Source organism: Castanea sativa, chromosome 12 (genome assembly GCF_040712315.1).
Source record: "Castanea sativa cultivar Marrone di Chiusa Pesio chromosome 12, ASM4071231v1".
NCBI lineage: Eukaryota > Viridiplantae > Streptophyta > Magnoliopsida > Fagales > Fagaceae > Castanea > Castanea sativa.
The window spans coordinates 3,361,583-3,388,081 of NC_134024.1; the positions used below are offsets into that span (position 1 = coordinate 3,361,583).

The following is a 26,499-nucleotide window of genomic DNA, read 5'->3' on the forward strand; positions in this document are numbered from 1 at the left end:
ATTCCTTTCACCATATTCCTCTTCCTTCTCTCATGATCTGGCTTCCATTAGAACAACGGAACAGACAAACGCAGAAACTTGCCTACTCTTAGTTATAGGGTAGCTAGTAGTGTTTGGAGAATATAAAAGTTTGGTGACCCTAGCCACAAGCCAAAAGTACCAATTAAGTATGCTTTTAATGGTTATTAGGACTTGATTCCATGTTGATGACCCAATTACTAATATGTGAAGAATCAATTATTAGAAATTTTTAGTAGCACCAGACCCACAAAACTATGCCACACCTTTAATGACCTTGACCAAGATAAATAAGCAAATCTTGCTTTTCTTTGTCTTGTGGACTATTTGGTCAAAAGCATGGGGATGAGGGCACTTACGTGGCCGTGGCAAACGTAAAGGAATGCGAAGTTGATTCTGAAAATCAGAATGTTGATGGATGAAAAGTGCACATTTGTGAAAAGCCTATAGAAGGCAAGAGAATTTGATTTCTAGTTTCATATTCTTATTTCCCTTTGAATCAAACTTCTAATGTCAAACTTGATAGTGAATTTATAATGGTCACAATTTGTAAGTAGAGAGATCCAATCATCCAACTATAACATGTTTATCAACGTTTACATGCACTCAACTAATGTTGGAAAGAGTATTTGTACAATATATATGAAACAATGAAATCATAGACATGAACTCTTAACGTGTAATAGGCTATGAGTTTTAGGCCCACCTTGTTTACTTGTATAGCATACATACTTATATTTCACACTCTATCTCCTATATAAAAGCACTCATGTATATTTTATTACTTGAGAAATACAATATATTCATTCAGAATTATTAATATGGTATCAGAGTCATTACTCTGACATTTTTCTTAGTAGTCTTGTCTCTCTTTAGTATTACTCCAAATTCATAGTCACTTTTGCCCTCATAGCCACCACTGCAGCCATTCATCGTTGAATCGCTAACATCTCTCAATGATCAACTCTAGTTCTGGACATGCACCCCCCGTCGTTTAGGAGTCTCACACTGCACCTTGCCCCAATTGTGTTTTTACAAATACCACTAAGATCGTTCTCCATTGATCTGCTATCCCATGGAAACCTCGCCCTCATTGAAGCCTTCATGCGCCCTCATGCGCCGCCTAAACATTCTACACCTCATTCATGCACTTCACGCGCGACACACAAACTCCTCCTAATCTCTCTATTGAACTAAACAAGGTTTGTTACCTTCGATGTACTCTTTGTGACCTTAAACAAGCTCCACGAGTTTGGTTTGCCAAGTTCAGTTCTACTATCTTTCGCTTGGGTTACTTTGCCAGTCATTATAATTCTGCCTTATTTCTTCATCGCATTGACAAATGCACTATTTTGCTTCTCCTATATATGGATGATATGATCATAACTGGTGATAACCTTAGTGGCATTCAAAAACTCAAGGATTTTCTCAATCAGTAGTTTGAGATGAAAGATCTTAGATATCTCAGCTACTTCTTGAGTCTTGAAATCACTCATTCTATAGATGAACATTATATTACTCAAGCCAAGTATGCTTCTGAACTTTTATCTCGAGCTGGACTCACTGATAGCAAAACTGTTGACATTCCAATTGAACTTAATGCACATCTGACTCCCTTATGGGAGAAACTATTGTCTAATTCCTCTCTTTACAGATACTTAGTTGGCAACCTAATTTATTTCACTGTCACTCATCTAGACATTTCCTATGTTATTCACCAGGTGAGCCAGTATCTGTTTGCTCCACGATCGACTCACTATGCTACTATTCTACACATTCTTCGAAATCTGAAGGGTACTTTCTTCTATGGCATTTTCTACTCTGCTTAATCTCCTCTTATTCTCCTTGCATTCTCTGATTCTGATTAGGCAGGAGATCCCACTAATCGCAGGTCCATCACTGGCTATTACTTTCTTCTTAGTTATTCTCTGATTTCTAGGCGAAATAAGAAACAAATCATTGTGGCCCGCTCCAATACTAAAGAAGTATATCATGCCCTTACTAATACCGCATTTGAGCTCTTTTAGTTTCGATGGCTTCTTAAGAATTTTGGTGTGTTTACATCTTCTAATATTCCTCTTTATTGTAATAACAAAAGTGTTATTCATATTGCTCACAATAATGTCTTCCATGAATGGACTAAACACTTCAAGTTCAACTGTCATTTTATTCGTTATCATCATATCCATGGTGCTCTCAAGCTGTTTTTGGTCTCCTTTAAAAATCAACTTGCAGATATCTTCATCAAGTCACATCGTAAAAGATACTTTCATGCTTTGGTTGATAACATCAAGTTGGTCTCACAACCACCTTAAATTTGAAGAGAGCTATTAACGTGTAATAGGTTGTGGGCCTTAGACCTACTTTGTTTACTTGTATAACACATATACTTATACTTCACACTCTACCTCCTATATGAAGGCACTCATGTATATTTTAATACTTGAGAAATACAATACATTCATTCAGTATTTCTAACATGAACAATTTTCTTAAAGCTATCAACCTTAGTGATTACTAGATATATATGAATCAAGAAAAATATGATACTTAAGTCGTCCCAAGATCACTTCCCTTTTAGACATTAATCTTTCATGCATCTATTTTTGGATTTTATTTTATCTAATGGTGAACCCTAATTTGTGAGATAATTGGGTGTTGGATTTGCTAGTTATTACAAAAGTAGAACTATATATAAAAAACAGTTCTTCAACATAGCTTGTCCATCTTTGTGCTTTATGTAGTTAAATTGGGATCCTTCAGAGTTTTTCTTTTAATGTTTATGACGTCGTAAAATTTAATATTTACTCATTTCAAAATAAATGGCTAAATTTAAAGTTTTACAAACTCTATGGTACTGGCCTTAAGAATTTTATAAAATCTTTCTCTATAATTTATAATAATCGAAATAATGTGTAAAGTACTATAATTTATAATAATTCTATATGTAATGTAAGAGTATAAGAGAGTCACCCTTAACAAGTGTTCCTACATATACTTGCGTAGAATTTGAAGTGCAAGGCACTGGTCACTTGTTAACTACGAAAATAAAACAGAGGAGCAAAAGCGCTCATACAAAGTGCCCACAGCATCAAAGCTAACCAACATCCCCATATCAGCTGGTGGGGATTGATAAAAAACAAAATCTTGAGAAAGTAAAGCACCTCTCCTAGCAAGGGTGTCGGATGGATTCAACTAGCTACTGTGAAATACAACATGTATTCCACTTACAAGTTACAAAAAAAAAAAAATTATTCTTACATGAAAGATGTGGAAGAAACTGTCCAGTTTAAACTTAATTTAAGCATAAACAAATGCAACTAGCCACTATAAAAAAAGAGTATGCAACGTACTACATGGTTTTCACGGAAAATTCTTAGGTACTCTCAGAGTATAGTGAAATGGTGCTCTCTCCTCTCACATTCATGGTAGACCCCACCATGAATTTAATGAGTAGACCCTACCATGAATGTGAGAGGAGGGAGCACCATTCTCCGTGCTCCGGGAGTACCTAAGAATTACTCTCCCACTGGGTACAAGAGAGAATCACGGACGCTTTAAATTTTCTTCTTTGGTTTTCAAGGCATTTTCTGGTTGATTTCCAATTTCTTTGTCACCTTCAGTTTGGCACTTTTTTTTTTTTTTGGGTAAGATTGGTAAATACTAAATAGTGGGAGGGGAAGGTTTCGAAATCACATACATTGGATGACGGCTTGTTAATAAGAGATGCATCTTGAAATGGATGCTTGAAAATTCTCTGGATCAACAGTGTAATAAATTGGGTCTAAGTCTTTTGACTTACATTATACTCCAAAATAATGAGCCCACTATTTGAGTACTCCCATGGGAGTGAGAAAGAGATTTTTTTTTTTTTTTTTTTTTTATGAGAAGAAAGAGATGTTTAATTGAAAAAAAAAAAAACTTTTTTAAGTGAGGGAGAAAGAAATTAAGGACCAAAAAGAAAACCAGCCACGAGTGACCAATTGTTTTTATTTTTATTTTATATTTTTTTGGAAAACATCTAGCTAGTGCCATCTAATTAAATTGATTGGTACTATATAATACATAACCAAGAAAAAAGGAACCAAGCTCAGGCTGCTTCCCTCAAAATGGGTTATTTCAAGCATTAACATCTTAGCATAAAAAGTCAGTAAGTCATAAACAAAAACCTCATAACAATTTTTTTTTTGCTGAGCCTCGTAACAAAAACTTGAATCTTCTAAGGTGAGTATTACTAATTTTACAAAAAAAGGTTTACAAATTATGTAAAATAAATAAATATGATCAATGCCATTTCAATAATATTTGTGTAGTAAAATTTATGATATCATTACCATCATTTTATATTCATAAAGGCAGGAACAACATGCATCTTACAGGTTGCTTTGGACGTCTCTTTCTCTTAGCTTCTGACTTTCCATTGCTCAATGCTCATAGCTCATAGGTGTTCAACCTCTTCCTTTATACTTATCTGGTCAATCTATCTACTTTATTCAAGCATCATATAAAAGACCAATGGCTTCTCGCCTAATATATAATTTTCTGAGCTCTCCATGGAAGTGGTCAGAATTTAAATGGCAGGATATATGGATATGTGACATATGTCGTGTTTCTAATGAGAGAGATGACATCTGGTCTAAAGACAAGAAGGATCTACATAAACATTATTCCAAAATATAAAGAATAAAAGAGAAAAAGGTGAAGGGTATCACAGTAGGGTGATTGACTAAATATATGAGTCGTGTAAAGATGATGGAAATAAACCACAATATCTGATCACCTGTCTAAATCATCTTTTTCTTTGGTTAGTGTCAATTACTTATTGGAGAGGGAAAAAACTTACATTCTCTCGGAACTGAACTCTCATAAAGGGAGTGGGCTTTACGCGTGAGACCCGTCCACCCCTTTTATGAAAGCTTAAAAAGTTGTTTCGAGAGTACTTAAAAATTGCTCATGAGAGTTTAAAAAACTATTTTGAGAGTACTTAAAAATTGCCTATCAAAGAGACTTTGATTAAGATTTTAATATTATATATAAAAAATACTCCTTAATTTAAAAGTTTAAGTTAATTTATGAATTTAAGTTTAATTGGAATCTTTAGGTATTTTTAATGGAAATTCTTCATTCCTTAACTATCAAATTATAAAAAATAAATTGGGTTCAATTATATTATATTAAATTTATAATTTCTTAATTTTTGTTCTTGTGAGTTTTCCATTCAAGCATATATATTCAACCGTTTCAGTTAGATGCTAGGAAGCATTAAGGACCTTAATTTTTTTTCTTTTTTGGAAAAAATATAAAAACCCTCCAAATAAACGTGTTTTTTCCTTTAGATCAGTCATCCATGAAAAGGACATAATTAGTGTGGTGTAAGACAGGTCACTGTCTTTGATCCTGGTAAGAATAATTCATATGGTATTATGGTGCAGTGCATGGTATGATCTAAATTACTATTTGAGATTACTTATCTATCTTTATCTCAACAACAAAAAAAAGATGTCTAATACTCTAATTACTATTATTTTTATTTCCCTCTTTTGGGTAATTAAGTAGTTATATATAGTATATAAAATAATCGGTATCAAGTTAGCTTAAAGCAATTCATTTTTCAAACAATTCAGATTCTAAAGCCATCTGATTAAACAATATAAAACTTAGACTATGCAAGAACAATTTTAGCCAATCAAGTCGCAGAGATTCTCTGAGCATGCTTTAGGCAGCAGGAGTAATACATTAACTTATCAGCATCACACTCCAACAGAAGAGTGGCATGTAAAAATAAATAAAAAAAGAAGGCTTCCTTGTTCTTATGCTTATCACTCTGTATGCCTTATGCTCTAATTATTTCCCACAACCAACGAAAGAGCATTTTGTTTTTGTGATTTGTGTTAATGTCAAAGGAAGTGACTGTGATTCCCGCTCTAATACTTTGTCTTTTTAGTTATGATAGAGTTTGAATTTACGACATTCATTCCTTGATAATTGTTATTTATTATTTTACCAATCAGTATTTAATGTAGGTAAAATTTAAATCAAGTTCCTTATTTGATCCCAAAATGCAAACCGGAACCCACCCAATACATTGTTGAGAATCAGCATGCAATTTGCCAAAGGCATGCATGTAGTTTGGAATATCATCAATTTCCCAACTATCTGATTTGATGTAAAGAATGTCCTTTTAAATGGTGAATATTTAGTTTTCTATAGTCCTTTAATTATGATCATAATTCATGAAATAAGGAATGATAACTTATTTTAGATTATATAACACCACCTTCAGATTCCTAAAACATCAAATTTTTATTCCATATTTTAAAAGCAAATAAAGTAGATATAGATCAAATTCTTAGAGCAATAAGTATATCTTTTGGATCAAACTGCAGTCCTTTTGGGCTATGCATGTTGGCTATTCGTCCGAGAAAACTTATTCGCATGTGAATGGGCCAGCCTTTTTATGCATTGGTGAATGATATTGGGAGCTTAGATGGTCTATACTTGTTCTAAAAGCCCGGAGTTGTATATGTTTCCATGATATGTAACACCTTGAATGTTAGTAACTCTCCTTCATAGCCAATTGGAATGAGATACCTTTCTCGTATAATTTATAAAAAAAATAATAATCAACATTAATACCAGTATATTCGATTGGAATAACACCTCATGATAACACCTATTTGTTTTTGTGTTTTTCTTTTTTCATAAACAGTGATATATTATTTAGAAAAATTCCTCTAGCACCTACTATCATGTATTATTTTTAATAAATTCATCAGTCAGAGGAGTCCATGAGATCAGCCTAATAGCTCTCAGATGAGCTTTGACTAGAGCCTGGCCACTAATATAGGTGAAGTCAATTGCATGGCTGATAATAATGTGGTCAATGGAAGCAAGAGATGTGGAAACAGTTTTAAAGATGAGATTATTTCGAGCCAACCAAATGGTACCGGTAGTGAAAGCAAATATAGTTGGCCATGTAGTATTGTGAAGATATGTGTAATGTGTTATTGACCAGGTTTGAATAGCTCGAGTGTTTGATGTCCATAGTATAGAAGTATGGGATGGTGATCATGATAGGAACAAGGAGGGAGACTACCAAATTTGTGAGGCCCAAGGGCAGTCACAAAGAACATGGATAGGGGTTTCTAATTGATTGCAAGGAGGGAAAAGTTGCATTGGGAAAAGGGGGGAGTGGAAGACAATACTTTTTTGATTTGATTTGATTTGATTCTTTAATTTTACAATCTCCTTTAGAATAAATAATTGATATACCCAACTCTAATCCTTGATGACAATGTTATTATGTACTTCTAAAATAACACATAAATTAGTAATATTGAAAAATTATTTATAACATATCTCCCTTCCTCCTTTTTGGATGAATAAAAAACTCATGTGTTAACAAAAATGTGTTACAAGATAGTGTCACAACACCATTAAAAAAAAAATTGTAACTTTGAGTTTGGGTTTAAAGAGAGATGAATTATAGTAGCAAGCCCTAATAATAGGGGGGAGAGTATCAAACCCATGGCACTAATTTGATCGTTGGACTTAGCACAACTTGGGACTTTAGGGTTGATATTGTCAATTGTTTTGGGTTAGCATCAGGTTTAACAGCATGAAACTTGACCCTTGTCAAGCATATATCAACTAGGGAAAGGTATTTAATCAACTATTATACTAATTGATCAAAAGCTATTCTAGCATTATGGGTGACTCTCGGTGTTGCACAAAGAGAAACTCCCCATCGTCATATTAGAAGGCTATTTTGAAGTTCGTGAGCCAAAACTTGGTTAGTGGGAGGCTGAATTTTCATTAAAAACTTTAAACCTAGTTGTGGGGAAGCCTCGATCTACAAGCGAAGATCATCACCTCCCTCCCTTCATTGATGTTAGTCTCTTCTCTTCATCATCAACATGTCATAATCTCAAAATCGATTGATCATCAATGGGCCATTAGCTGGCCAAATACTTGATCCTCAATGATTAACAATGGATTCTTACATTTCCAACCCAAAATAGTTGGGTTGAGGTGATGGGTGGAATAGTACCCTTCTAAACCCAACCCATGAACAATCTTACCTATAAATATTTCATAAATCTCTTAATAGATTATCAAATATTATTTGTTAATATATATATATATATATATATTTTTAGTAGAAATATATTGTTTTATATTTGTTACACACTAGACTTAGACTTCCTATGACACCAACTAAAAACACAACCGTCAAAATCTATTAAATTAAAGTTTCTCATCTATTTATTATTGAATATTATATACTTGTATTATGTTTTGTACCTTAAAAAGCAAGCAAATTATAGATTATTATTGAAGACCAATTATTAAAAATTTTGATTTAAAAACCTTTGTGTTAGATGGGGGATGTGGACAGGGATTTGGATAGAAATTTTTTCTCAGGGACAAGGATAGATTGCCATCCCTATTTATTCTTATCTTTATAAAAAAAAAAAAGAAGAAGTCATGTCAACCCCACACGTGCGAGGTTTAGATAATAGATAAAATGAAAATATCAATTATTTATAGTCTTCAACACTCACAATTTCAGTTAAAATAGTGCATATTAATAGAGTGTACATAGCTTTTATTCTATTTTTAGACTTGGGATTTCCGATTCCTCAAATCTTATGGTGTTTTCCATTTCTCCACGTCAACTTTGCTTCAAAGCAAAAACTCTCTCTCACTGTCTCTCTCTAATCTCCATCTGTATATCTCTAATTATCTGCTAGATTTTACTATGGATTTCACAAAAACCAAACAAAACCCATCTCCCCAACCCCAAGTCCCACATCTTCACGCGCATCCACGGCGCGTGCAGCACCACATGACTGACTAACTGTAGCGCCTCAAACTCAAACTGAGTGACTGAGAGACACTCTGACACAAACCCAATTCCTCTTCATTTCACAAACATGGGCTGTTGTTGTTATCGTTGTTGTTTTTCCTCTTGGTCACTTCTTTGTCAAACACTGTTTCTTTTGAATTTGGCTGCTTATCATTTAGCTCATGCCTCATCAGACGAGTACATATCAGCCATAGGAGACCCAGGTATGGAGAGCCCAGATGTGAGAGTTGGATTAGAAGCTTGGAACTTTTGCAATGAGGTTGGAATGGAAGCACCCAACATGGGTAGCCCCAGGCTGGCTGATTGTGCTGACTTGGACTGCCCTTTGATCATTGGTATAAATATATGCATGCTACTTTTCTCATTCCAGTTATAGATATTTGATTACAAAGTTAGCTAATTTATCTACATTGTTAACAATTAATGCTAATTTCATGTTGGAGTATGTATTTATTATCATGGATGTGTGTGTGTGTGTGGGGAAACCCATGTAGGTAATGAAGTAGTATGATCATTGATCAGTGGACATAGGTTCTAGTTTCTGAATTAAATGTGGCAAATTGTCTTATGTGAAATTATGCTGATTACAAGAATGTAATAAAAATGTTTCCTTTCTATTTTTTTTTTTTCTAAATTAGGACATAGGTTTTATTTTTTTGATAGATAAAGGTTAGGATTTGAATCTAGGACATAGGTTTTAGTTTGCAAATTAACTGTGGCAAATTGTCTTATGTGAAATTATGCTGATTGCAAGAATGTGCTAATAATGATTCCTTTCTCTCTAATTAGGACATAGGTTTTACCTTTTTATTTTTGATAGATAGGTTAGGATTTGAACCTAGACATAAGTTTTAGTTTCTAAATTCAATGTGGAAAACTTTCTTATGTGAAATCATGCTGATTACAAAAACGTGCCAAAAATTGATTCCTCTCTCTCTCTCTCTCTTAGGATTTTGTGGTACAATCAGAAGATTTTGATGGCTTAATCATGTTTCTCGGAAAATGGAAATTCTTGAATTGGTTTTGATATTTTACCTCAAGCAAATCCAGATATATAATCTATGTGTCCTATACATAGAAGATACAACCAAAACTATCAGATTTCAGATTGCAATTTTATCCTTAACCTTTTCTGTTAATTATTTTCAGTAATTCAGGTATGGTTTCCGGGGTCTAAATTATCTTGATGCTAATTGACACTCAATACCAAAATTTGTCACCATGGTTTGATTCACTACGGTGAGAATGGAATAAATGCAAACTTTACTTACTTTGATCTAAGCTTGGACGATAAATGAAATTGTGACTTTAGATAGTTATTTTACATATAACAACACATGCTCATATTTACAGACTTGTTCTTGATATTTGGTATTCCCCACGGTGTACTTTGCTTGTTTTTTTTGCTCCTTTGGAAATCCAAAGAGGGTATTTCTGGGACTTATCGAAAAAACATTAGACCAAGGAGTTGTTTTCCATTTGCATAGAGTAATATTGAGATGCACAACTTCTTATAATATATTTATTTTCCCATTTTAGATAAGTGACTCCAATGGGAGTTGGTAGGGGATATTTGAACCATTGACCTCTTCCATGATTCTTATTGAAAGTTTATAAAAGACCTATCATTTCTCACTTCCTTATCTTTCCTTACTCCACCGTTCTGTTTCAAGGCAGTTAAAAGGATAATTGTTCTGAAACATCTGCATAGCCATTAACTGGCCTAGCTTCTATTGATTTATGACACACATGTCATCTTTCTTTTGGTAATGCTTATTGTATTTTAAAATCCCCTTAAACCATCAGTTTTTCCCCCATTCAGTTTTGCTATATGTACACTTTTATCCAACCAACTCTTTTGAAGAATCTATACTTGATTTAGCTAAGATAACAGTGAATTATATAATATATAATTGAATGTAATCATCTACTACATTGATTCTTTACTTTGAGGCCATTGTTAGTTTTATGCTTCTGTAATCAGATACCTTGGGCCACACCACAAAGTGCGAAGTTCATCACAAAGTGAATGAATCAGATAACAGCTTAGGGGCTGGTGATAAGTTTCCTGTAACGAGATTCAAGCCATACACGGACCCTGACCTGTTTGCTGTGGAAAAGGAACAGTATCTTGCTTCTCTGTGTGAGGTGCATGATTCCTCAGATCCGTGGTACTTCTGGATGATTATGCTCAAGAATGGAAACTTTGACAAGAATACTACCCTTTGTCCTGAGAATGGCAAGAATGTCAGTAAAATCATAACAAAGAGAAATTTTCCATGCTTTGGTGAGGGGTGTATGAATCAACCACTTGTATTCCATAATTATACAAGATTGGTTTCTTCAGGGGACCAAATAGAGTCTTTAACAGGAGGATTTTATGGAACATATGACCTTGATGCCGATTTAAGCAAAGGTGTAGGAAATACATCATACTTCTCAGTCACATGGCAGAAGAATTTGAGCACAGGAAGTTGGGTTTTCTCACAAAGATTAACAACATCTTCAAAGTATCCTTGGCTTATGTTGTATCTACGTGCAGATGCAACTGAAGGATTTAATGGAGGTTATCACTACAGTGGCCGTGGAATCATAAGAAAGGTTTATTCCTTGTCTTCACTTGTTTCTTGCTAGCAGGAAAATTTTTTTGTCTAAACACATTGTCTCTATAAATGAATTCTTACTGATCACACTACCCTTGAGAGAAATCAGAATGCAGTTGAGTTGAAATTTATGTATTTCAATGTATAACAAGTAAATTAATAGTTCATAAAATTTAGATGATCTCTCTTAAACTCAATGAATCCTTAACCCAACTAATTGGGGTTGGCCAGATGCTCTCTCTACTTTGTTTTTTTTATCAAGGTTTCATGATCTGCTGTAATTGACACTTTTACTAGTTCTTTATATTCTATAGTTAATGAATTTGTCTTTTGGGATTTTATTTTTAGTTGCTAGAATCTCCAAACTTCAAGGTAAAGGTGACACTTGATGTCAAACAAGGAGGAGGGCCCAACAGTCAATTTTATCTTCTTGATATAGGAAGCTGTTGGAAGAACAATGGAGATCCATGTGATGGTGATGTTCTGACAGATGTGACTAGATACAGCGAAATGATAATAAATCCAGCTACTACAAGTTGGTGCCGTGCTGATAACCTGGTCTCCTGCCCGCCTTACCATGTTAGTCATACTGGTGAGAAAATATACAGAAATGAGACATCTCGGTTTCCGTATTCTGCTTATCATCTCTACTGCAGCCCAGGAAATGCCAATTATCTGGAGGAACCATATGATATCTGTGATCCATATAGCAATCCACAGGCACAGGAACTGGTGCAAATTCTGCCACATCCTGAATGGGCTGTGCATGGATATCCTGAAAAGCAAGGAGATGGATGGGTTGGAGACTCTAGGACTTGGGTGCTTGATGTGGGTGCTCTCTCTAGTCGATTATACTTCTACCAGGTAATTATGATATTTTTAGTAACTTAGCCATTATCAAATTTGTTATGAAATCCTGGTTGAAATCACACACACACAAAGGAATGATATGCGGATGTGGACACATAAAATTTGGCTAATTGCTAAGTTCACGTTCATAGTAAATGGATGTTTGTGTGCTATGCATCTAGGTGCATTCAAAATTTTTATCATCTACTTCTATGCATAGAAAATTCAACTAATTATAAGTCCTTACTGCTAACTGTAAGTTTCTATATGTTATCTTTGAGGTGAGACTCCCCAAAGGCCTCGTGAGACTTAAGAATTTTCAGGTCTTCCTCTATCTCCTGTCTGATCTTCTCTTATTCTTAATTTCTGCACTACTGTGCAAACTTGTCATCCGTATCTGTCCTTTATCCCATACTCATCCTTGAGGTGCTACAGCTTTGTCCAAAAATTCTAACCCTAACTCTATGGAGCTTTCAATCTTCAGATTGGATACAATTGAAAAATATCATAGGTTTGCTTTGGATTTATCATTTATTTAGACCTGCTCCCAGCACCCTGAAGGACCTGAACCCATTAGAATTCAGAGCAATTGCTTCCCTAATTCACATTAGTGAACTTTTGTAGTTTAGTCTACTTTAACTTGATTAATGCTGTTGAGTTTGTCCCTCTGCTTCAAGATGGACAATATAGTTATAGGGCACTAATGGGAAACATATTATTATTGCCCAGGATCCAGGAACTGAACCAGCAAGGCGTGTATGGTCTTCAATTAATGTTGGTACAGAGATATATGTTAGCAGCACAGGGATGACTGCAGAATGGTCTGTCAGTGATTTTGATATACTGGTTCCTGAAGATGTTGCTAGCTCTGGTGTTAGCTTTGACTGATCTTTGCACAGTATATTCACCTTTTCATTTAGTAAAGAATAAGTAAATAGAGTAAGTAGAACCCATTACAGTTCTACTTAAACCATGTTATCATGTCAGCAATAGATTCAACACACATACACATGATAAGTGTTGTGTATATGTTCTCTTAAATCCAGATAATCCTCCTGACTTTCTTCGCTTTTCAACTATAAACATTGGAGCTAACCTTATGATACCAATTGTCAATCATAATAACTTTTCTTAGACCCTTCTTGGTTGCCAAGAAACTGTTGAAATGTTATTTGCTAATCATGTGTATGTGTATAATTCCATATGTAAACTCCACTTGTGTTTGTGCTTAATGTAACATATTTCATTATTTTGTACACAACCGGTCTCAAGCTTAGACAGATAAGGTTGACAGCTAGCTTGAAATTTAGTCACTTTATTATGAGCAACTAAGCCTACATGCCCTAAATATGGATAATATCACAAGTAATTGAGTAAACGCTTATAATGGTTCAACGCAAAAAAGTAAAGGAGACTGGTCCTTTGTAGCTAAAGCTGAAAGCAAAATCCTATATGCGTAGTTGTCAATTTAAGTAAAGAATCATTACTTGTAATAGCCAAATTATGCTTCAAAATCATGATTAGTCTGGCACATAAGCAGATCAGCACCAATAATATTAGAATAACCACTTCAAAATTATTTAGATATATCAAATCTTTTTGTTGCAATTGTACAGTACAATGAAAACACACCTATAAAAAAAAAACAGTACATGAAAACACTAAAACAAGTAAGGAATTACATGGGGCAATGTTTTTGGACAATTTAGTTTCACTCTCCTCCTTGAAAACCTAAGCAATGTCTTCAAGGAATGGATAATCAGTGTATCCAAGGACAGGGTCAGAGGTGTAGAATGTCTCTCTGTTGTACTTGTTGAGGGGAGCATTGAGCTTAAATCTCTTAGGCAAATCTGGATTGGCTAGAAAATGACGACCATAAACAACAAGATCTGCATGGTTTTCAGCAATAGCTTTGTTCCCATCTTCCCTGTCATAACCACCAGCAACAAAAAAGTTACCCTTAAAAGCCTTTCTCATTGGCACAAGACTATGGGGACTTTCACACTTTTCTCCGGCTGTCTTCATTCTTGGCTCAACCATGTGGCAATAAAGAATACCATATTTGTTTAAGGATTCAACCATGTAAAGGCCTAAAGCTTTTGGATTTGAGTCCCCAGATTCCATATAGTCTGCAAAAGGAGATAGCCTTATTCCAACCCTGTCTGCTCCTATCTCATTAGAAACAGCTTCAACTATTTCCAGAGCAAACCGACAGCGATTTTCGAGGGATCCACCATATTGATCCGTTCGATTATTCACTTGATCCTTCATAAACTGGTCAATTAGGTAACCATGCGCCCCATGGATCTCTACTCCATCAAAGCCTGTGTATAAGACAAATAATGACATTTTAATAAAGGAGCTGTGTAATAACAAAGGTAACCATTTCATTTTTCTTTCATAAAGTACAAAGTACACTCCTTCACTCCTTTGTACTTGGTCAAATATCATTTATCTTATAAAAATACATGAAAAGAACTTACCAGCTTCAATAGCATTCCTTGCAGCAAGTCTAAAATCATTGACAATTTGAGGAATTTCCTCTATTCTCAGCCGCCTTGGAGGAGTGAATTCTGCACCATCAATTCCATAATTTCCTTTAGATCCAATTTCAGGGGTGAAAGGTCTGTCAGAGGCAGAAATTGGGGCTTGACCATTTGGCTGAAAACCTGTAGACAACAATATAAAGAAAAATAAACATCCAAATAATTCAAATGAACTTGATAAGAAATCATCAATCACCACTTAAAGAATTAGAAAAATGAGAGTTATGATTTGTTAAATTACTTAGAAAATGATCTTTCTTTTCTTCGCAAAGATTTTTTTTTCCTTCAAAAAAAAAAACATTTATCTAAAGAAGTAATTGACAAGACCTTTCTTGATTTGAAAAACACAAGAAAAATAAAAATAAATAAGAGACAAAATTAATGCTTCTTTTGGATTAAGAAGGCATAATAGCTTCATTATGTGTTTCACATGATTGTATAAATATTCCACTCTAAAAAAGGAAATTTCATGATCTTATCCCATTTATATATAAAAAAAAAAAAAAAGGAAAGCTCATGATCTTAGGGCAGTTTAACGCGCCAAAAAGTGATGGTTGAATGTTTGTGACTACCATAGATATAGGACTCAATAATGATTTTGAAAACTGATTTAGAGCAAGTGGTGTCTGCATATCTAAAACAAAACTACAAAGATTTTGAAAGACCAACCACCTGAAAGAACCATGCTTTTGAAAAAGTGGCAAGCAACCACACACTGGCGTTTTCTACCGAAATGACTACTAGTCCGTTTGGATTGAGGGGAACAGAGGGGAAAGAGAGTTGATTTGGCCCAAAATTAGCTTATTTTCAGCTAACTCTACTCTACTCTCCTCTATTCCCCCTTTTTCTCCCCTCAATCTAAACGAGTCCTAAATAACATTCTATTCAATGGTGATATAAAACAGCCTTTTAAGCCAAAGTGACAACATCATCAGCTTTTTATCAAAGCAACTACTGTGATTCCATTTTGTAAAAGCAGTGGGTTTCACCTTATTCTTATACATTAGATGCTAAAAAAAATGACATTAACATATTAGACTTATAATAGAAGATGCCCCTTCCGCTCTTCCATTGAGGCAATGATCATCATGAAAGCCCCCTTGTAATAAAAAAAATTCATTTATAGTAGAGTAGATTATGCAAAAAATAACACCACTATATTGATAGATCAATAATTTTTCAAAATAATTATATTGTTGCATAAATTTCTCATACTCCCTATATCCAACAACCATCACTTTTGCTAATTTTACTCTCTAAAATGAGAGTCAAGCCAATTAATGCTCTTCCTCAAAAAGTATGTTTATTTGTCAAATGTGACACTCATTATGCATTGCAGGGAATAGCATTCTACAGCACCAAGGCATGGTTATTTCAACAATCAATCAAAACTTCCATTCAATTTGATCTTTTTCAAATAGGTTCACATGCAATACTTCCTTCAAGATATCAATAGTTAAGTAAACTCAATATGGTATAGAAAACCCAAATCTACTCATTTACAATTCATGAATCATTCACCATAAAGTCTTTGTAATTTAGTATATTACAAAACATTCAACTCTCTCCATCCATTACAAAAGTTCAATTGTCTACAAGCAATATTAGAAGAGAAGATATAAATGTGGTCTTAGTCAAAGACAAACCTTGATTTGAAACCCTCCCCACATGCCAAATTTGACAAAAGAAAACTCCTCCTTTGGCATGAACAGCATCTACAATGGGTTTCCAGGCTTCAACTTGCTCTTTTGTCCATATACCAGGTGTGTCTGGATACCTTTACAATAGCAAAGAAACCTAAGAAGTCATAAAAATTTTCAAGGCAAGAAAGGGAACACTAAAAATGGAGATTGTCTTTCAGTGGGAAACATGGTAAGAAATTGATTACCCTTGAGCAGTGTCAGAAACTCCAGTGGCTTCAGTTATTAGTAGACCACCTTTGGTGGTTCTCTGAGAATAATATAAGATAGCATGTGGTTGAGGAACATTGCCATAAGATCTCTGTCTGGTCAATGGTGCTAAAACAACTCTGAAAATACAAATTAAATGATAAATTGAGTAAATCAAGTAAGAAATCTTTCTAACTGAAGAAAGTAGTACCCTATAAGAATCAAATATATATTGACTGTAACAAAGTCAGAAAGAATAATACGATTAAGCCCCTTTCTCCATGTTATAATAGATACTAAAATATAAAATAAAAAAGGCAAGTAACAAATGAAGCCAAATCAAACAATACATTTTTGAATGACTATGGCAGAGATAAGGTTTGAGAAGCTGAAGAAAAACACAAAATCAAAAAAACTTTGCAAATAATATAATGCTTTTCCTTGTGAGTAAACAAATAAATACCTAAATGAGAAAGAGTGACAGAGTCAGAGACAGAGAATGCTTGACTTGATCTATAATTTATTTTTTTCCTTTAGAGTTTGTTCATCGTTAAAGTTCAACCATATTGTCAAGTATTAAAGATATATTTCACAAAATGCAGTACTGGAGTGGGGTAGGAGAACCTCAAATATCCTATAGGTCCTTTAACTATGACAATTTCTATATCATTCATAGCTAATTTGCCATGCACTTGAAATTTGAAAATACTTTGTTTCAAGTTCAGGGCCTACGTTGTTTTTAATTCGTGTAACTCTCTTTTCAACCTATATCATAAGCTTACCTTTTTCCAAGACCTACAAAGCTGCAGCAAAGAGCACCAAGTTTTTTTTTTTTTTTTGAAAAGAAAAAAGAGTGGCACTTAGTTTATGACTGTTTTCAAACGTGAAACTTAACAATTCTAATGAGGGCATTTTGGAAAGAAGGCAAGTATATATTTGTGTAGTATGGACTTCAAAAGTGACTGCTTATGACATTTCAACTCGTATAGTATCCAAACCTAGCCTAGACTTAGTGTACAATAAGTTAAATTGGTCAGGTCGCTTCCACTCCTGGTCCAACCCCTGTACAAGCAAAGCAAACTGAATGCAGCAGTTGACCTCTGATATTTCTTATTTCAATAGAATCACAGTAACTGCTTTTCTGAGGTAGAAAATCATATTTTGGCAGATCCAAAAGGAAGTTTGGACTTCCTAGTTGTCTATTTTAAACACCCTTGAGTACAATCCCATGAGTACTGTAAATTTGTTGGTGAGGGGCCAGTGGCTTGTGCAATACATGCATGACCACGTTTTACTTTAAGAAAATACCAGAAAAGATAAGTAAGAAACAAAATGAAGCATGTTAAAACTTGGAACAATGAACTTGATGAATTTTTATGCACAAAATAGGGTGAATCCTGACAGCCAAGGTGATCAGATACCTTAATCTGCAAATCTAAAACCAATTTACACAATAGAGATGATTCACAAAATCCAAATAAACCAAATGCCAGATTTATTTTCCTTTTGAGATCAAAAGAAAAAATCATCACTAACAACTCATGAAATGAGCAGAGCGCAGCATGACAGTTAATGCAGTTCCAAAAAAATTCATCAATCTTAACAGTATCAAAAATTAGCAAAGTCTTACACTTTTAGCAGATTAATATAGAGAATTCTTGAAAAAATGTGTCATTTCTTGGTTAAACACAAAACAAACACAGATGTGAACTGACAAGAAAATGCTCAAAAGGGTAAGAGTGCTAACTAGCATAAGGTCTTCTAAACATTTTAGCATTTGATCCATCAAAAAATTACTTTATCTATTTTAATATATCATTTTATAATACACTCCGAATCACCTCTTCTATTTTAAGATTACATCACATTAAAATAATTTAAAACACTCATCTATATTAAAAAATTAACAAAACAAATATATTTTATTGTGGCCCCCATGTGACAAAGAGAGAGAGAGAGAGGGAGAGAGGACTTGGGATGTGACATGGGAGAGAGAAATTGAAGTAAAAAAAAAAAAATCAAAATATGTTTAGCACATATAAGCTCCTACAGTTCTAAATATGAAATTGTATTGTTCATCAATGCTAAATTTTTTAGCATTTAGAACATCTGATGTGAGAGGCTTTTTGGTGTGCCAAATGCCAAATTTTTGGCATTTGGTACACCTAATGCTAGTGCTCTAAATAATCAACGGATAAAGCTTAACTACAAAATTGGTTATAGCTTAAAGTTACAATTTTACTCAATATCTTTTTATTAGAGGTGAATTTTGATAATTCCACTATTGAATTACATCTTCTTCTTATATTTTTCATGTTTGCAAAATTTCTAGAAAATTAAAGATCAATAACTACGTCATCAATAAATTATTTAAATTGCTAGTTTTTATAATTTAAAATTATGCGTAAAATATAAACTTATAGATCATGTAGTATATAATATTCAATCGACACAAAATTTGATATGTGTATAAAAAATGTAAAGAACATACAATTCAACGGTTAGATTTTCAAAATATGTAATAACGTTTATTTTATTGAGTAATTACAAATAATTTTATAGCTAAATTTTGTCCATAATCAACTAAGATTTCTTGAAAGGTGAAACCTTTGTAAACAAAACAATTCATCATCCCAACTGGGATATGTCACAATCACAAAAAATCAAAACCCATCACACATATTAACAATTCTGATAATACTAAACAACAAAAACAAAAACAAAAAAGAAAGAACTTTGCAAGGTGTATTGGTATACCTATGGGAAAGGTTGAACTTGCCCAGTTTGTAAGGAGTAAGAAGAGGAATGGTGGGAGCTTCAGCAGCCATTTTCAACGATTCTATTCTATTCTTTCCTGTTGAATGCAAGTACTTTGCTAGTTTGCTTCTGTTTCTGATTTCAGACAAAAGTGGGAATGAAATGCTTGTTACACAAATGGGTATTTTATAGATTTGCGTCCCAAAAAAAAAGACAAAGTCTCACAATAAGCTAGCAGGATGGTTCCAATTGGACAATGATGGTATTCATAATGACGTCTGTGCTGAAATGGTATTCATAATGATGTCTGTGCTGACGATCGGAAATACCATACATTGAGCCCTCAAAAAATGTTTGGCCACCAATATGGACCATGACGCTATTATTTTATTTTTTTGGGTAAACGACCATGACCCTATGAACCATGTGTTCTGCTTCTATGAACAGCACCACTTTACGTCGGCAGTAAATTTCATAATTTTTTTAAAATTACAATTTTGAGAATACAGATTGTGTTTTAGATTTTAGTATATTATTTTTACATTATATCACCACTAATTTTATTTTTTATTTCAAGAAAAAATAACTTTTATTATTTATTACTCATAATTTTATTATGAAAATATTATTAAATTTGCCATGTCATCAGTTATTTTACTTATAAAAGAGCAATATTTGAAACATAAAATAGTTCACAATTTTTTTATAGCTTCTTAGAGCATCACATAAGTGAATACAAACTTTTCTTCTATTTTACGTAAAAAAATTACCTTTTTTATTTTACACGCTCATTCTTACAAAACAGTCATTCATTTATCTATATTACAAGTTTATTCAATAAAATATTTATTTTTTTACCATTTTTTATTATTCTCTCTGTGATAAAACTCATCTTTCCCTGCAACTGATAAAACCTACTAAAATACAGCAGCTTTTACAGATTTTGGAAGGCAAAATCGCATCTTGCAAAAGATATTCCTCAATTTTCTTACTGGGTTTTCTTTCTCTCTCAAAATTTTGCTTCTTCCTCAGTCACTGATCAAAATTCACCATACCAATCCTCAAAACTCTCAAAAAAGACATGGCCATGTCCAACCTTCTCTACCCATTAAACCCAACAACCTTCACTGTCTCTCTCGCGTAAGCCACTTCACTCAACCTTCCTATCTTCTTTCACAAAACAACCTTATCTCATCACTCTAACTAACTTTGCATTGCAACCAAACCCAGAAATAAAATCCCAACTAAAACCACTCCGACGAAGCACTCGTTCATCGCCTCATCGCTTCAGTGGGTTCCGACGAGCCAGCGGCGCCGGTGACGAGGACGGCAAGGGTTGGAGCCAGAAGGAGGTGAGAGAAGGAAAAAGAAGCAGAGAGAAAAATTGAAAAAAAAGGAGAGCAACAGATACACGAGGGAGAAAAAACTAATAATACAATAATTGTAAGTGTTACAATTAACCTGCATATATGAACTATAGCAATTATGCAGAAATGTGTAATTTTACACCTACTGGTAGGGTGTTTTTTTATGTACATCAAAATAAAAATTATAAATAGTTTTCTTAATATGAACTACATATATATTTTTTTATTTTGAAAGAAAATTGGAATATGCCCACTTTTATGAGGTTAAAAAAATTTATTTTTGTAAGGGAGGGACAAAGCCACCCAATGGGGCCATGGATCCTCTAGATTTTTATTTTTAAAATTAAGAGTATATATGTTTTATGAGATTTCTAGAATTTGGGCCAAAGAAAATTATTTTTAGCCCTGTAATATAATTTTAGTCCCCTTTAAATAATAATAAAAATAATTCAAATGACGGTGGTGACCACAAGAACAACATAATTAGTTCAAATAACAACAAAACATCTAGCCCATACAACAACAAAAATTAGCCCAATCAACTAGAACATCACTTTAAAAATCATTATTTATCAAATTTGATCAATAAATCTTAGATCTATTAATTATTTTTTATAAAAAAAATCCCTAAATTTATACAAATACCAATCGAATAAAAAGCGAATATTTCCTAGGCATTGTCAATTGAATAATACACATAGACACAATTAATTAATATCAAAATGATAAGTTATAAATTTATAGTTAGCTCAACTGGTAAAGTCTTTGATGATTAAATAAGAGATCTGTAGTTGCCTACATCAAAAACTTATTGATATTTTGGTCTCATGAGCGGATGCCATATGTTGATAAATTTATAATTAGTAACTGTTGGTGGATGGGTTGGAATCATTATTTTTTAACTTACTACCTAATACTTTAGTTTATTTTATCTATTTTGTCTTATCTATTTTATTGGGCAGTCCACTATTTTTGTGAGTCAAGCTATGAAGTACGGGTGCGGCGTTTGGGCCGCCGCACCCGCGTCGGGCGCGGCCCGACGTGGCAACGCGCAGGTGACGCCGCTGCCTGCGCGTTCGTGCCGCGTCGGGTAATAAAAAATCATTTTTTTCAACGCGATTCGTGCCGATTCGCGCCGATTCGGGCCGATTCGCGCCGATTCGGGCCGACGCACACGAAATCGAGCCGACGCGCGTTGATTCGGCTTGAATCGGTCCGTATCGGGCGCAACGCCGATATCGGCCGAAATTCAAAAAAAAAAAAAAAAGAAACAGGTGCGAAACGCATTGTTTTACTTAGCCCAAAAAAAAAAAAAAAAAGCCAAACGGTTGAGTTTTGTAAAAAAATTTTTGAAACCCTTATATGCCTAAGCTCCTTCACAGATCACTCGTCCCAGCAGCCATAAACCTCTCTTCATTTTTTTTCAAGTCTGGTTCTGTACTCTCAGCCGCCCCAGTCCCTGCCTCTTCAAGCTAGTGCTCTCAAGTCTCTCCCACTCTCTACCTTCAGTCCTTCACTCTTCAGCACATCTCATTTTTCAGTGCTCCACTTCGTCTCCCTTGCTCTCCGTCTCCCCTCATTGTCAGGTATCATAGCTGATGGCTCTCACACTCACACTCTTAGTTTATTGTTAATAGATGATTTTTAGTTAGTTAATAGCTAAATTTGCAACTATTAGTTATTATGATTTGTGATTGTGTTGTGGACTGTGATGAACTGATTTTTTTCTATTTTTTATTTTATTTTTTGTGAGTCTTGTGACGTTTAATTTTTTATTTAGTTAATACTTAATAGTTATTATTACTTAGATTTGTGATTGTGTTGTGAATCTGTGATGATCTGATTTTTTTTTTTTTGTGAGTCTGTGACATTGGGTTTGATTTTTTATTTAATTAATAGTTATTATATATTTGGAAATTATTTGTAGGTTAAATTGAATCTGTTGAATTTGAAATGGATGAAGCTACTAGCACAAAAAGTATGTGACTAAAATAGAAAAACCATATGGTTCTACTGTTAAATCAGGTGGAAACACACACTTTAAGTGCAACTATTGTGGTAATATTTATTTGGGATCCTATTTTAGGGTTAAGGCTCATTTATTAAGAATTGTTAATAAAGGTATTAAAGTATGCCTTAGTGTGACACCGAGCCATAGGTTGGAAATGCAGCAAATGCATGATCAAGTTGAGAATGATAAGTTAGAAAGAGAACTGAGAAAACAAATTCCCTTACCCCCACCTCCCCCAAGCCGTGGGCCTATTGAGAGTATTCCCCCATTTCGGACACAAGAAGAGAGTGATAGTACAAATCCCTTTGATGGTAATAAGAGGAGGAAGGTTGTGAATCCTACGGTGGAGAAATTATTCCAGAATAATGCTGGACATGAATTGGATAGTCAAATTGCTAGGATGTTTTACACCGGTGGGATTTCATTTAACTTTGCAAGGAACCCATATTATCGTAGTTCCTATTCATATGCCGCTACTCATAGCATTCCAGGTTATATTCCTCTTGGATACAATGCTTTGAGAGCAACACTTTTGCAAAGAGAAAAAGCTCATGTTGATAGACTTTTGAAACCAATTAAGGACTTTTGGGTTGAAAATGGTGTAAGTATAGTTTCTGATGGATGGTCAGATCCACAAAGGAGGCCTCTTATTAATATTATAGCTATATCAGATGGGGGTCCAGTGTTTATTAAGGCAATTGATGGGTCAGGTGAGTTCAAAGACAAACATTATATTGCTGGGGTGTTGAGGGATGTTATAAAAGAGATTGGACATGAGAAAATTGTCCAAGTCATCACTGATAATGCTAATGTGATGAAATCTGCTGGAGCTTTTATTGAGGGTGAGTATCCTAAAATATTTTGGACACCTTGTGTTGTCCACACTCTCAATCTAGCTTTGAAGAATATTTGTGCAGCAAAAAACACTGAAAAGAATGAAGTTACATATGAGGAATGTAGTTGGATTACACGTATTGCTGATGATGCATCCTTCATACGTGTTTTTATCATGAACCATTCAATGAGGTTGGCAATGTTTAATGAATTTTGTCCATTAAAATTGCTCCAAGTTGCTGATATTAGATTTGCTTCAGTTGTTATAATGCTAAAAATGTTGAAGTTGATAAAAAGATGCCTTCAAGCCATGGCTATTAGTGAGCAATGGGCTTCTTATAGGGAGGATGATGTTGGAAAAGCTCAAAAGGTGAAAGAGATGATTTTAAGTGATCTTTGGTGGGATAAGGTTGATTATATCCTTGAATTCACGGCACCTATTTATGATATGATACGAGTAGCTGACACAGATAAGCCTTGTCTTCATCTTGTGTATGAGATGTGGGATTCAATGATAAAGAAGGTAAAGGTAGCAATATATCGACATGAAGGCTTGGAAGATGATGAGTATAGCTCATTTTGGAGTGTGGTGTATGATATACTTATTGATCGTTGGACTAAAAATTGTACTCCACTACACTGCTTGGCTCATTCCTTAAATCCTAGGTAAGTACATTTATTTTCTATTTTTTATTTTCTTTAGTTCCCCTTTCTAGTAAAACACACGTTTCATTTATATTTGTTTTTTAATCTTTAACTCTAGGTATTACTCTACTGAATGGCTTTTGGAGAATTCAAAACGCATCCCTCCACATCGAGATCATGAAATTTCTATGGAAAGGAGCAAGTGTTTGGATCGATTCTTTGAAGATGTGAATGAATTAAATGTGGTGAAGTCTGAGTTTGCTGCATTTTCAGGAGGGAGGTTTCCTTCACCAGCTGTCTTGACAGATAGGTGGGTCTTACAACCTTTGGTTTGGTGGCAATACCATGGCTCCGCATTTCCAACTCTTCAAACCCTTGCCCTTAAACTTCTTGGACAACCTTGTTCATCCTCATGTGCTGAGAGGAATTGGAGCACATACAAATTTATTCATTCCTTAAAAAGAAACAAAATGGCTCTGCACGTGCTGAGGATTTGGTATATGTGCATTCTAATCTTCGACTCTTGTCAAGGCGCAATGCGGAGTACATAAATAGAGATACAAAGATGTGAGATATTGCAGGAGACTCTTGGAATGAGAGCGACATACATGGAGGAGCTAGAATTCTTGAGAATGCAGCTCTTACACTTGATGAACCAGAGTTGGAGGCCATGGTTATTGGGAATGTTAACACTAGTGTTACTACTAGTGAAAGTGAAGTTCGAAGTGAAACTATTGATCTTGATGATGATGAAATTGGTGTTTGATTGTCTTGTTGATTGTCTTGTTGATGTATCTTTTATTTTGTTTTAGTATCAAACTTGTGAGTTGTATTTTAATTTTCGAACATCATGGAATGTTTATATAATGAAGTTGTATTCTAGTTAATATTTACTATTGTTCTTAAATTTGGTATATGTTTATATAATGTGAAAAAAGTATGTTTAGCAATATATTAAAAATATAAATAAAAATATTTTTAATAATTTTTTAATCACCGCACCCCGCCGTACCCTACTTTTTCAGAAATTGCCGAGTCCCACACCCGCACCCGAATCCCGAAACGTACCCGTGCTTCATAGGAGTCAAGTTTGTGATCTATGTCTCTGTGTTTTGAGCACTTTGGCATTGTTTGGCTTACTAAATATAATTTCTCACTTGTTTATTTATTTAATTATTACTATTTTAGTTTGGCATTTTTTTCCTTTCTCAAAAAAATAAAAAAAGTTTGGCATTCTTTCCATCCGATTCCCCATATTGGATAGAGTAATTGTGGCTTTAGAAGACCAAACTTGCCTTTGCAATTTGGAAATTTCAGTGGAAAAACTCAAATCCATATTTAGTAACTTAGCCATTATCAAATTTTTATATGGAATCCTGGTTGAAATCACACACACACATGCACACAAAGGAATGATATGCAAATGTGGACACATAAAATTTGGCTAGATGCTAAGTTCATGTTCATAGTAAAGGGTTGTTTCTGTGCTATGCATCTAGGAGCATTCAAAAATTTTATCATGTACTTCTATGCATAGAAACTTCAACTAATTATAAGTCCTTACTGCTAACAGTAAGTTTCTGTATGTTATCTTTGAGGTGAGACTCCCCAAAGGCCTCATGAGACTTTAGAATTTTCCATTCTTCCTCTAACTTTATGATACCAGTTCTCAATCATAAATAACTTTTCTTAGACTCCTCTTGGTTGCCAAGAAACTGAGGAAATGCTATTTGCTAATTCCATTTGTAAACTCCACTTGTGTTTGTGCTTAATGTAACATATCTCATTATTTTGTACACAACCGGTCTTAAGCTAGGAAAGATAAAGATGATAGCTAGCTTGAAATTTAGTCACTTTATTATGAATGGAAGTGAGCAAATAAGCCTACATTCCCTTAATATGGATAATATAACAAGTAATTGAGTAGCCACTTATAATGGTTCAACACAGACCTTATGCACACGCCAAAAAGTAAAGGAGACTGGGTACTTTGTAGCTAAAGCAGAAGGCAATATCTTGTACACATAGTTGTCAATTTAAGTAAAGAATCATTGCCTGTAATAGCCAAATTATGCTTCAAAAACATGATTAGTCAAGCACAGAAGCAGATC

General features: G+C 34.1%; 2 protein-coding genes across 2 annotated transcripts; one reads left to right on the forward strand and one right to left on the reverse strand.

Moving 5' to 3' along the window:
• The first annotated feature begins 8,592 nt into the window (after nucleotides 1–8,592).
• Nucleotides 8,593–13,597, forward strand: LOC142618260 (uncharacterized). Its single transcript, XM_075791169.1, has 4 exons — nucleotides 8,593–9,222; nucleotides 10,872–11,488; nucleotides 11,839–12,354; nucleotides 13,069–13,597. The coding sequence occupies exons 1-4, from the start codon at nucleotides 8,955–8,957 to the stop codon at nucleotides 13,225–13,227; spliced, it is 1,560 nt and encodes a 519-aa protein (XP_075647284.1). The 5' UTR covers nucleotides 8,593–8,954; the 3' UTR covers nucleotides 13,228–13,597.
• Nucleotides 13,598–13,895: 298 nt separating this feature from the next.
• LOC142620851 (12-oxophytodienoate reductase 2-like) lies at nucleotides 13,896–19,765 on the reverse strand. Its single transcript, XM_075794154.1, has 5 exons — nucleotides 19,532–19,765; nucleotides 16,774–16,914; nucleotides 16,532–16,662; nucleotides 14,823–15,008; nucleotides 13,896–14,663 (listed from the first exon to the last, which is right to left on the reverse strand). Exons 1-5 carry the CDS (start codon nucleotides 19,600–19,602, stop codon nucleotides 14,071–14,073), a joined length of 1,122 nt encoding a protein of 373 aa, XP_075650269.1. The 5' UTR covers nucleotides 19,603–19,765; the 3' UTR covers nucleotides 13,896–14,070.
• Between the last annotated feature and the right edge of the window lie 6,734 nt (nucleotides 19,766–26,499).

What these genes read in the sequence shown, in the direction of transcription:
- LOC142618260 (XM_075791169.1), top strand. Translation starts at nt 8,955, where the DNA reads ATGGGCTGTTGTTGTTATCGTTGTTGTTTTTCCTCTTGGTCACTTCTT. An exon ending in GGACTGCCCTTTGATCATTG is followed by an intron (nt 9,223 to 10,871) that starts GTATAAATATAT and finishes TTCTGTAATCAG; the next exon opens with ATACCTTGGGCCACACCACA. An exon ending in GTCGATTATACTTCTACCAG is followed by an intron (nt 12,355 to 13,068) that starts GTAATTATGATA and finishes ATTATTGCCCAG; the next exon opens with GATCCAGGAACTGAACCAGC.
- LOC142620851 (XM_075794154.1), bottom strand. Translation starts at nt 19,602, where the DNA reads ATGGCTGCTGAAGCTCCCACCATTCCTCTTCTTACTCCTTACAAACTG. An exon ending in AAGTTCAACCTTTCCCATAG is followed by an intron (nt 16,915 to 19,531) that starts GTATACCAATAC and finishes TTGTATTTTCAG; the next exon opens with AGTTGTTTTAGCACCATTGA. An exon ending in GGGGAGGGTTTCAAATCAAG is followed by an intron (nt 15,009 to 16,531) that starts GTTTGTCTTTGA and finishes TGTTGTCTACAG; the next exon opens with GTTTTCAGCCAAATGGTCAA.